This window comes from Amblyomma mixtum, chromosome 6, assembly GCF_055824585.1.
Source record: "Amblyomma mixtum isolate Tamu chromosome 6, ASM5582458v1, whole genome shotgun sequence".
Taxonomy (NCBI): domain Eukaryota; kingdom Metazoa; phylum Arthropoda; class Arachnida; order Ixodida; family Ixodidae; genus Amblyomma; species Amblyomma mixtum.
Genome location: NC_143017.1, coordinates 29,406,650 through 29,418,959, shown reverse-complemented (window position 1 = coordinate 29,418,959; position 12,310 = coordinate 29,406,650). Strand labels below are relative to the sequence as shown.

The window sequence follows — 12,310 nt, the reverse complement described above, 5'->3', positions numbered from 1 at the left end:
AGTTTTGATGGCATTCGTAATTTTTCAATTTTTTAGCTACTATTTCCGGTTTAATAGAATTAAAAGCATTTTTGATATCTAGAGATATTATTGCCATTCCCAAGTGGTCTAGTTTTGCGTGTGTGATTCTTCGTTTAATCTCTGTCAATGCGGTTGTTGTGGATGTTCTATGCTTAAATCCATACTGGTGTTTTATGCGAAGCATACTACTTTAGCTACCACTTCAGCCCTTCACCGTGGTTATGCGCCTCCAAATCACGTGATACATGACGTCACACCACGTGACACGATGACGTCACGAAAGTGGAGAAACGGGGGCCCACCTCGCGCCGTCGCTGTGGTTGTGCGCCTCCGAATCACGTGACACGATGATGCCACACCACGTGACACAATGACGTCACGGCAGTGGGGAAACGGGGGCCCACCTCGCGCCGTCGCTGTGGTTGTGCGCCTCCAAATCACGTGATACATGACGTCACACCACGTGACACGATGACGTCACGACAGTGGAGAAACGGGGGCCCACCTCGCGGCGTCGCTGTGGTTGTGCGCCTCCAAATCACGTGATACATGACGTCACACCACGTGACTTGATGACGTCACGACAGTGGAGAAACGGGGGCCCACCTCGCGCCGTCGCTGTGGTTGTGCGCCTCCAAATTACGCGACACGATGATGCTTCGCATTCTCCAGGCTTAACCAAGTTAAGCCTCAGCCATTTTTTTTTTCAAGTAACTTATTCTTATGCAGGAAATGATATATTATATTTTTAATGCTTTTTCCAATATTTTTCCTAATATTGAGTTTATTGCAATTGCTCTATACTTCTCTATTCCTTTTTTTATTGTTTAATGTCTGCCTTTGGAATGAGTATTGTTCGAGATATTCTCCGTTTTCCGGGAAATAACCAAGAGACAGGCATCCATTAAATAAAGTTATAAAGTATTTCTTATGTGGTTTATATATGTGTTGTACGAATAATGTGTTGAGTTTGTCTGGTCCAGGGGCTACATCCTTCCTTAAGGATCCAACTACTCCATCTATCTCATCTTCTGAGAAAGGTATATCATCTGCTGCTGTTCCATACTGTATTGTTTCGTCTACTGTTGTTCCTCGTGTTGGTATATATTTTCGTATGTTTTGTAGTGTCGTGTTTTTCTGACTGTTTACCTGTTTTGTACTGGTTGTGAGTTCCTCCGTCTCAAAAAGAGTATCTAAGCTGTAACTGATTGCTTCATCTAATGTTTGTGTTTGTTCACCGTCTGGTTTGGTCATACGTGTAACTATGACTGGGGTTTTTAGTTGCTGCTTTGCTATTTTACACGGAAGCGAAAATGGATTCCTCTCTACTTTTTCACGAAGCCTATCCCAACTTTTCTTCTTGGCGTCGCTCAGAATACCATTGTACACAGTGGGCTCTTCGTAGCAAAACTTTTTATACAAATGCCTTGTTTCTCCTGACGCTTTCTGATATCGTTTCCGCATTGCTCTTACTTTCTTCCTTTCTATTTCCAGGTCTGTGTTCCACCACGCGTTCAACTTATGTTTACTTTCCTTCCACTTTGTTTTGTGTTTTTCTTGTAATTTTTCGATTTTGTCGTAGAATTTTCCTATGTTTTCGTCTATTTCCTCTGGGGTTGATAAACTGAATGGTCCATTGAACCATTTATCTTTACCTAGTGCTTCCAGGATTTTTTGATTTCCCTTCAAAGTTATATGGTATGTTACTGGTTGTTTCATATTTGCAATGATTATTTGATTATATCTATGATCACTGTAATTGACTTCTTTTAATACTTCCTATTTAGAAATAATTCCGTATAATGCCTGATTTGTCATTGTTAAGTCTATCTAACCTTTAGCTCTTGACGTCTTAAAGGTCGGCGGTGAATTACTTTCGTTAAGTAGTATGAGAGAATTTCTTGTAATGAATTCAAATACTTGTTCTCCTTTTTCATCGTTTTCTCTACTACCCCACAAACTGTTTTTTGCATTAAAGTCTGCTGTTACTATAATTTGTTCCTGATTGCATTTAGTTATTGTTTGTTCTATTTCATTTAAATGGGGTGTTATGTCGTCATTCGGTGGACAACATGAATTTATAATCACGACTGTCTTATCAACTTTAGCAGCTTTAACTACAACGAGACATTGTTTAACTACTATAGGAAAAATTTCTACGTCCTCGTCATGCACAATTGTTGCCACTATTGGATTATTACTATATGCTATTATTTTGTGTTTAATGTGAAACGGGATAACTTCGTTATTTAAATGATACGGTTCTTGAATGACGGATATGTTATGATGATGTTCATCCTGATAGTCTTGTAGTGCCTGATTCGCTTTGTACGATCTACCGGGGTTGGCCTGTATTATGTTAATGTTGTTCCTGGTAATGTCTTCTTCCTCTAGGGTCTCTCGTTTTTTCCTCTCTTCTGAGTTGCGACCTCTTTGTTGTCCTGCCATGGTTGTTACGAGAGTTTGTTTAGTCTCTGCAGAATTTTTTCTTTTTCTTCCTGCACTCTCAGCTGGAAGGTTGGGCAGCTCATGCTGAGCATGGAAAGGGCTGTCTCTTCTTCTCGTCGCCCGGCATTTTCGCAGAACAAGCAATACGCTTCATAGCGACAGTCGGTTGCTGCATGACCAACCTTAGAACAATGGGTGCATCTCGGTGGCTGTCTGCATTCGAATGCGCCATGGTTGAGGCTTGGGCATTTAGAACACCTAAGAACTCTAACGTTTTCATAGATCGGACACCTTGTCCATCCAACTGTCACATGGGTCTTATCCTGGAGAGCTTTGAATCCCTTCTTTGTCACAGTAATGACGACTGTTTTGCCGGACTTACCAGTCCAACTGGTTTTGGTCTCCACATCTTCATTGTCAGTTTGCAATGCGTTTTGTTCAATGAGTCTCTCTGAAAATGTCTCCATCTCAGTGTCATCATCTACTCCAACCAGTTTGAATTCAAATCTTCTAGCCTTTGGCCTTCTCACATCCAATTTTTCAAGGGCTTCGGTTCCCGCAGTGTGCTTGGAAAGGATGTCAAGTTAGGGTGCATGTGAAGATGTTACTATCACTCCATCCCTGCCAGGTCTCAGAGTTGTGTCCCTCAATTGTAGGTCCATTGGGACTACTTCAGATTTCAGAAGATCCATGAGATCTCTCGTTGTGGTGCCTGTGGATGAAATGATTAATGCCTGGGTTTCTTTGGTTTCTTTCCTTCCTTCTGTTGGTGTGGCCTTGAGCGCATCTGCGTATGACGGCGTTGACTTTTCTTGCTCTCGTGCTTTGACTTCTTCCAACCGTCCAGTCAAATAGTGGCACTGTTGGTTCGTTTCCAGAACTGTTGCCTTCATATGGTTCACTGCTGTGAGAATCTTGTCAAGATTCTCCTGGACCTCCTCATTCCCATCTGTTAAGACTGACACTTTTATCAATGCCTTTGTGTTCGCTCCATCAAGTTTGAGGATTTTGGTCAAAAGAGTCTCTTCTTCCTCTGATACATCTTCTTTTTCACCTTGAGGTTTTGGTCGCTTGGTTTTCTTCTTTTTGCGCCTCGATAAGAGCGACTCCTGGTCTGTGCCTTCGCCTTGTGTTTGCGTCGTCTCTGAATCTATCTCATCGTGGCTCCATCCTTCCACATCGTCGTCCTTTCTTCCTTGCCTTTTTTGTTGTTGCGTCTCCTTGTTCTTTACATTCTTTGGTCCAGTCAGTATCACTGATAGTACTAATAAATTCTTCGCTATTGAACCTGGAAGTGTAGAAAACTGAACGCGAAGGACGGGAAACTTCGCCGTGCGTAATAAAAATAGGAAAATGATCTGTAATGTCGAGTTCGAAGACTCCTGAGTAGGGTGACGGCGAAATACTGGTAAAAACATGGTCTATTAACGAGGAAGGTCCACTGGAGGTACATCTGCATGGTTGCAGCATTTATGATACATTCGTACCCGAAACCACTTAAACAGTCAATGTAGGAAACAACATAAGAGTTTCCGTATCTAGATGGTTAATATTAATGTCTCCTACAATTATAACATTCTTTATTTCGAAAGATAGTTTATTTAATGTAGCATCTAGCGCTAACAGGAACTCAGGGATTGATGATGACGGGGAACGATAGATGCAGCCGAGTACCAACTTACGGCAGTCAGCGGAAAAGAGTGAATGATTGGCTTCAATCCAAACTGATTCGCAATGCGTTGCATTAAGAGCGAGATCTGATCTACGGTGGTATGAAATTTCTGGGGAAATAAAAATTGGAGCACCCTCATAGCTGCTGGATAGGCGATTGCAGTATTCTGGTGTATATGACGTAAAACCAAACAGGTTGCCGTCAGAATTGGAGAGCCAAGTTTCAGAAATGCAGATGAAAGAAAACGTGTGTCGAAGTGAAGTGATAAAGTTATCGATAGATTCATGGTTTTTCCTGAGGCTGCGTGCGTTGAAATGGATAAGAGAGTGAGTACTGTTCGCAAATATATGTTGAAGCTTATCAGGAGATAATGGAATGCTAAAGGGGGATTCAACTGAGACAGAAGCCATGCAGTGGCAAAACTAGGTCGAAACCTAAGTGTTTGTTTCCGAACTGCTGCGGAAGACCTGCAGCTCTGCTTCCGAACTTATGCGAAAGACCGTGCAAGAATGCGACAGTTGTTAGTCCAGAGATGCTTCCAATCCATTTCCTTCTTGAGCAGCTTAGCCCTAGCAAACAGTTTCTTGTTGTCAAATGTAAGGTGCTCATTCACAAATACTGAGGCAGATGAAGTTACAGGGAAGCCAATTTGGTCCGTTGTGGAGCGAGCTTTACGTGCCTTGCTCACGAATTCGTTTTTCTTTTCCCGACACACAAACCGAGCTATGATTGTTTTTTCATTTTTGCTTTTGGTGGCTACACGATGGACTGTCAAAGTCAGCACAGTCGACAGGACACTCAATGGCATCACAAATGTTCTCCAACACTTTTTTAACATCCTCGCCTTTAGTCACAAGAACTCCCTTTATTTCAACATTGTTGATCCTTGAGTACTGTTCGAGTTCTGCAGCCCTCTTGTGCAGGTTTTCATTTCCATCTGCCAACAGCTTGTTAGCAGCAATAAGCTCAGACTCTTTTGCTTTCATTGCCTCAAATTCCCGATAGATAAATTCAACACTGCTAAGCAAAGAAGCATTGTCGTCTCCATCAGGAGCTCGCAGTTTCGAAAGAACTTTTGCAGTGATCTCGGTTACCACTTCCTCAAGTTTTCCCTGAAGTAACAAATCTAATTCTTCAACTCTTTTTGCGAGTTCGACATTCGTCGGCATTGCTAACGGGTTTGACAAGCAACAAAAAGTACAACCGCAGCTGGCAGCACTTGCGGCATGAAAAAGGAGGCGAACAACAGAGAAATTTGTATTCAACTAACCTGCAAACCAGTTCAAAGATTTAGCGAAGCTTGCAGAAACCGCAAATGCTGCCAGAAAGTAATGAAAAGCCGGAGACGGATCCTTATATAGCTGGGCTTTCTGTTGGGACAGGGGGCGTATTCATCGATGCGATGAAGCACTTGACGATATGGTTGCGCAGGGGTAGATGAGGGGCAGTCAATTCCAGAAAACAGCTTGATATTGGACGCAGAATCTTCAGGACCAACAGCGAAGCAAGTCATTCGATACCAGCAAACCTGCAAAGCAGTTCAACGATTTAGCGAAGCTTGCAGAAACCGCAAATGCTGCCAGAAAGTGTCTTTCATGTATGTTATTACTGTTCGTTGCTTCTTTTCTGCTTAATTACATAGTATGATTTATCATTACAAAGCCACTAATGTCATTTATCTATACTGAGTGTATTTTAACTGAGTGCGTTTGTCATTTCGTTTTCAAATGTACGAAAATTATGTATGATGTGATGCCAACTGCTGCCAAGATGTAGGGGCAGTCGTCTCGTCAAGCTACAACTTGGAGCAGCTTTTTGCGACTGCCCCATCCTTATTCCAAGCAAAATAAAGATTTGATTTGATTTGATTTGTGGCGTAATCACAACTTGCCCACCGCATTGTGATAAACTGACTACCGCGAAGGTGGCAGTTAAATGATTGATTGGCCGCGATGGTTTCCTCCGGAAGAGCAGCCTGAGCCTCATAAGCCTCACCGGTGGTAGCATCAGCGGTTGCTGGGCATAGTTGCATCCCTTAACTGCTACACCACTGCGCTTGGAGTGGAGTCAGGTGAATTGGTGCATATTAATGACCAACTACGCATATTAACCCATTAACACTACCGCGTTGTACTCTTAATTCGGAGCTAAAGTGTCGCCTCTAATTTCTTCTTATTCAATGTATTTTTATTTGCACTTCCGCTGGCATGTGCCACTCAGGAGAAATTATTTTTGTAACTATTATCACTCATGTTTGCCCTTGTCGTTTGCTTGAAATGCTTTCGTTATTCACGTTCTCTATCTTGTATCTTTAATTAGACTTTATGTTATCTGACATTGTTTTCTCCCCTCTCCACTTTAACGTACAAAAGTACTTTTAGGGTACAACAAATGCACCAATAAAAAAATATCGCTATGTATTAGCTCCTACTATTAGGACAGAGAAGATCGGAGTGTTTCGGGTAAGTTTTGATTCAATAATTTTTTATTTATTTATTTATTATACCGCTCAGGGCTAGAGCCGTTACAAAGGGGGAGTGGCAAAACACAAGAATAAGATTAGAAAATACAGCAAAATGACAAATTTAAATAACACCTGAGTATACAATGCTAGCTATAGCTTCGCGGAACATCTCCTAATTATTGATGCCGGCAGTATTTATGGGAAGGTGATTCCAATCAGGCGAGGTACGCAGCAAGAATGAGTGAAAAAAATATTTGGTGTTAGAAGAAACTAAACCGACTTTATGATTATGGTCAGTACGATGGGATACATAAAATGGCCGCGGGATAAGGCGATCACGCAGTACAGGATGATGGTACAACTTGTGAAATAATGCGATACGAGTCACTTTTCGACGAAGTGACAGCGATGGAAGAGAAAGGCTAGACTTCATAGTAGTTATGCTTGCAGCGCGGTTGTAATTAGTGAGGATGAAACGCGCAGAGTTATTCTGAACCATCTCAAGAGCAGTAATATTACTGTCATAATGAGGGTCCCAGACTGATCATGCATACGCCAGCTTGGAACGAATTAGTGTTTTATATAGCAAAAGTTTCACAGAAGGAACGTTGAAACAACGGCGACGTAAGTAACCCAGCATGCGATTAGCGTTGTTGATTATGTGCTCGATATGAAGAGACCAGCTTTGGTTAAATGTAATATGAATGCCAAAGTATTTATACAATGTTAAACTCTAAAGGCATGTTATCAATAAAATACGAAAGCGAGGCAGTACATTTGCTTGAAACACGCACGACTTTGCATTTCTTAATGTTCAGTTGCACTGACCAATTATTGCACCAGTTAGCTACCGTGGTAAAGTCAGTCTGAAGTAGACAGCTGCCGTTATTATCGGTTATTTCTCTGAAAATAACGCAATCGTCCGCAAGAAGGAGGATCTAAGAGTTAACAAGAGACGGAAGATCATTGATGTAGATTAAGAATAAGAAACGCCCAAGGACTGATCCTTTGGGAACGCCTGAATGCACTCCTGTAAAACCGGAATTACAACCATTGGCGGTTACAAACTATGAGCGATTAAGAAAAAAAACACTCATTCCATTTCAGTAGATGAGGGTCAATATTAAAGTTATTTAGTTTTATTCATGTTCTTCTACTGGTCCGCCGTCAGCATCGTCAGGACACTGCCTGGTCCGGTATCTCTGGTGAGAGTACCAGTGCAGAGTCGCGCGCTCGCCACAGGCGGTCGTGCTAACTGTCAGTCGCAGCGCCGGCGTAAGACTGCGCGCATGGCTCTCGTGAATTTAAACCAAGCTAAGCTATATGGTCAGCTTAGCGTGGCTTTACTTTTAAAATTGTGCCCTTTTCTCCCTGTTCTAAATTCCTTCCTTCACTGAATGGTTTACATGTCCACCCGCAGTTACTGTGCTGCCGTGCCTGTACTCATAACTGTTTGTAATCATTACTAAGACCCTCACACTTTGTGGCTTCGGCAAAGCATGGATGCTCATGCGTGGAGTTTTGCTATAGTTAAAGCGTCAAGCGCCACCAGCACGGACATTTTATACAGCTATTACTGAGTTTCCTGTGTTACGCAGGATGGCGCAAACGTTTCGAAAATTTGTGCGTGAGATTTGTTGGGATCATTGACTTACGGATTCTTTCGGGTAATGCGTCTCCCAGCGTCTCTTGCACGTGCTCTCTGTGTGCAAACCGCCGCCAGTTTCGGGACTCTCAACTTCCTGTTGGGCGAGCTGTCAGAGACGTTTCGAAACGTTTGGTGGCGCATTACGACCGACCGCATGTTCCGCCCGCTGATGACAGCAGTAGTTCACTGCGGCCGCGGCGTGTGCCGCGTGTCCTATCTCGGCAGCATTGGTTGCACGAGTCGCGAGGCTTGCGGTGCGTTAAATGAGCGGTCACATTTACTCAGTGAACGTACACCACACCAAAACTACGAAAGTAGCGCGAAACACATCCAGGGATAAAGCAAGGGATCACTGAAGAGGGTTACGCGTTGTCAGCGCCGAAAGGCGTGCTATAAAACCTCTCCCCATTAAATTAGCGTTGGATTAAGCATACAAGTTTGTGCTCCCACGAACACAAAATTTTCGACCACTGCGCAAATGTTATTGTATTCGTTTCTCTACCTCGTGTCCTAGTCCTCTTCGCGCAGTCTTAGCGTTCCCCATTATTTCCTTCGCAGATACCGACGTTACAGGAAGGAAGCCCAAGGTGGTTGAAACTAAAGAATGCAACGCCCATTAGAGACAAACGCGTTGCGGGCACTCAGGCGTCAGAGCGCCCTCGTAAATGCGGCATCCGTCGGTATCACTGGTGTCTGCCGGTTCACCTTGACTGCACAGAGGCAAAGGACGCCCCTTCATCATTCACAGACCACGGGTATCGTAGCGGTTGGCTCGGCCATCGAAGATAAGATGGCGCACGCTATAGCGTTCGAGCGAGAATCTCCGAAGACTGCTTTCCAGCGTTATCTAGTTAAGCATCGCCGCCATGATCACGCATTTGTCAATCTCATCCTTGGCGAAGAAAAAGATTGTCGTGGAGGTTCCTTGCACCCGCTCGTATCTGGACGGCGGGGAAGGTCCATGCGTCAGCGCAAGTAAGGCCCCTGTTTTAGCAGCTGAAATGAAATGTGACGACCGTGGAGATTTCGTTATTCCTCCCAGCTTCACCTCTACACGTGTGCGTGCCGATGTCGATGGATGCCACGCGCTACCACCAGTATGTAGTAAAGCCGCCCATAGACTTCACACGAATGACGGAACGCATGGCCTGGACCGCTGTCAGCGCCACGTAGCGATAGTCATCGGGTGCGAGATAATGCTGTGGGTATGTTTACAGTGGGTGACGATAGCTGGTGCGAACAGCGGTAGCTTAGCGCGAAATTTTTGGTTCCCGTGATAAGAAAACTGCAAAGAGCGTTGCGGGGCCATGGAGGCCGCGTCGGCGAGCAAAAAGCGCAGAAACGCCCCCGTGACGAATGCGCTGTCCACGGGGCGATCAGGCAGAAGCAAAAAAGCAGTCAAAGCGAGCTAGCTGCTCAACAGTTATCGTCAGCCACCGTAAACATACCGAGAGCATTATCCCGCACCGATGACTATCGCTTCGTAGCGCTGTCGTGACCGTACTTCTGACCACGTGGGCCCGATCGAGCAGTAACCGTGAACAATCGACGAAGCCGACAACCTCGCGACGGCGGTGGTGAAGTGGGATGCTTGGAATCCCGCCCTCCGAGCCTAAATGGATTAGTGTAGCGGAGTGCAGGTGAATGTGGCAGCAGCGACGAAGGCAGGAGATGCGCAGGGGCTATTGTCAGAGCAACCGCAGCGAAGCGGAGGCGACGTGGCGGCGCCAGTCAAGCTGGCTGTAAATTGAAGACGGCTGTGTTCCCGACTCGACTCGTGTTCTGGACATTCCGCGGGGAAACAAGTTCATTCACCTCCTGGAAGACTGCGGGAAATTTCTTTCCAGCCGGGCTGGATGAGTCAGCATCTCCCCCTTCCCATCGACCCAGCTGCGAGAGAGTGGAAAAGCCCGCACCTGCCCGGCCGTGGGTGGTAACACCAGCCTCTACTTCGGTGCATCCGATTAGACAGTGCTCTTCGAACATTATTCCCCCGCCAGGGATCTGGGGAATCCGAACCATATTTAACTCGGCTGTGAGTGTGGCCGAGAGAAGCCTGCTAGCTTCAGTCGACTACGGTTGACGAAGACGTTCCCCTTCCACTGAGAGCCATTCTCAGTCGCTCTATGTAAATAATGTAAATAAGTGTATAAAGTTTTTCGTTACCTTCCTCTAAACCCAGTCTCCCATCCTCCTCGTCCCATCACCGGTCTTTGGCCATGCTACCCGGGTCGCAACAACTGGTTGGCAGCGGTGGAATCGTCTGCGTGGTGTCCGTGCTCCGGTTTTGGTGAGTGTATTGCCTTCTCTCCTTGAGTGTTGCCAGGCTTAGCATTTGTGCTGTTCTTCCTGGTAATGTAAGTTGGTGGTAGTAGCCTGTTCGGACTCAAACCTTGCGCTGCACCAACATCCTTGAGAGACTTGCGATTACATTGTTACCGAGCATTTAAGGGCGGTCATGGATTGGCGAAAGCTGCGGAAGATGGACCTGATCTCCTTATCGGGGGAATTAGGGATTCATTGTGGGGAAAATATGAAGAAATTGCAGGTTGTCAGTGCGATAGAGGCCCTCGGTTTTGAGAATGAGGAGATAGTGGACCACTGGGAGGAACTGGAATTAGAGGAACGAAAAAGAAAAGAGGAGTTGGAGGAACAGAAAGGAAAAGAGCAACTCGCGGAACGAAAAAGAAAAGAGGAACTGGAATTACAGGAACAGAAAAGAAAAGAGCAACTCGCAGAACGAAAAAGAAGAGAGGAATTGGAATTAGCGGAACGAAAGAGGAAAGATGAGGTGGAGCGAGAAATGAAGCAACTAGAGGCGAAGCTAGCTGAAGTTCAGGCAGAAGCAGGAAAAGCGGAGCGAGAAACGCGAAAGCTTCTGATATGGCGAAGGGCCCGAGATCGGTTGAGGACTTTTCGAAGAGGCGAGAGCTTCAGAACTTTCCTCGGGAATTTTGAACATATATGTACGGAAGAGGAGCTAGAGCAGGGCGAATGGTCAATGATGTTGCTGGCTATCCTCCCTTGTGATGTCGCCGCCGTATTAGCGCGGCTGTCCGATGAGGATGCCCACAACTACGACAAAGCAAAAAGTGCCCTCTTCCGATACTTCAAAATTCGTGTAGAGACCGAGTCAAAAGGCCGAAGTGATGGCAACGGGCAGTGCTCCCATCAGTGCGTCAGCGACCAGCCAACGAGCCCCGCTTGGTCAGCTACGCACAAAATAGTTGCTCAGAAGAGCAGTGACAGGGCAGGTATAAGCGTAGAGAGAACTGCCAGTTCAGCAGAAACAGCGGCATCTGTCGATTTAAAGGCAGAGGAAAAGGATTGTAGCACCGCCAGCCATAACAAAGGCACTAGCGATGATTCGTTTGAACACGCTGGCAACAAAGAAATGAATCACAGGGCAATATCGAACCCTCAGAGCCATGCCGATTTGAAAGGGAAGGACGAGGCAGAGGCAGGTCAGGGTCAGATAGACTGCGAAAAATCTCATCTGAATACAGCTGGTGAGACAGCCGAGAAAGGTCCTTTCAAGGTAGATGACAGATCCGCAGCGGCCACCGACAGAACGCCAGACAGTAAAGCACCTAGCTCAGACAAGATCACTGAGGCGTGCGAGTTTTCAGAGAGGTCGTTACCTAGCACTGATTGTAGGGCTCAGGTAGTTCTGCTATGCGAGGAAAATTCCGCACGCGACGCGCCTCCGGGAATTACTGTGTTGGCTTTTGACGCTGCGGCGAGGGCCGGCACCTTAACACGTGACGGCACCGCAATACCAGAAAGCAGTCATGCGGTGAAAGCGACGGCTGAAAGATCGATTGTAAGCCAGGAATGCGCATCAGCGCTGCATCAAAACGAAGGTCATTTCAAGGATGAGGGAACGACAGCCGCACGTGACCGAACACCGGACAAAGAGCCGCTCAGTGTATGCAATATCGCCGCGGCTAGGTGCATACCGCAGGAGAGCGAACCATCGTGTTCAGCGGATATCACGGGGGCGAACGGTTGTTCAGATGAGCCATTGCCTGACACTCTGAGCAAAGCTCAAGTGGCT

At 45.7% G+C, this 12,310-nt stretch overlaps 1 protein-coding gene across 1 annotated transcript; it reads right to left on the bottom strand.

Moving 5' to 3' along the window:
* Positions 1-2,474: 2,474 nt before the first annotated feature.
* Positions 2,475-3,214, bottom strand: LOC149338509 (uncharacterized). The gene is made up of 2 exons (XM_089550752.1): positions 3,078-3,214; positions 2,475-2,813 (listed from the first exon to the last, which is right to left on the bottom strand). The coding sequence occupies exons 1-2, from the start codon at positions 3,159-3,161 to the stop codon at positions 2,475-2,477; spliced, it is 423 nt and encodes a 140-aa protein (XP_089406878.1). The 5' UTR covers positions 3,162-3,214.
* Positions 3,215-12,310: the final 9,096 nt, after the last annotated feature.

Excerpts from the sequence above, each read along its gene's own strand:
- LOC149338509 (XM_089550752.1), bottom strand. The coding sequence starts at position 3,161 with ATGGATCTTCTGAAATCTGAAGTAGTCCCAATGGACCTACAATTGAGG. Across the intron at positions 2,814-3,077 it reads CTGGCAGGGATGGAGTGATA|AAGGGATTCAAAGCTCTCCA; the intron begins GTAACATCTTCA and ends ACTGTGACAAAG.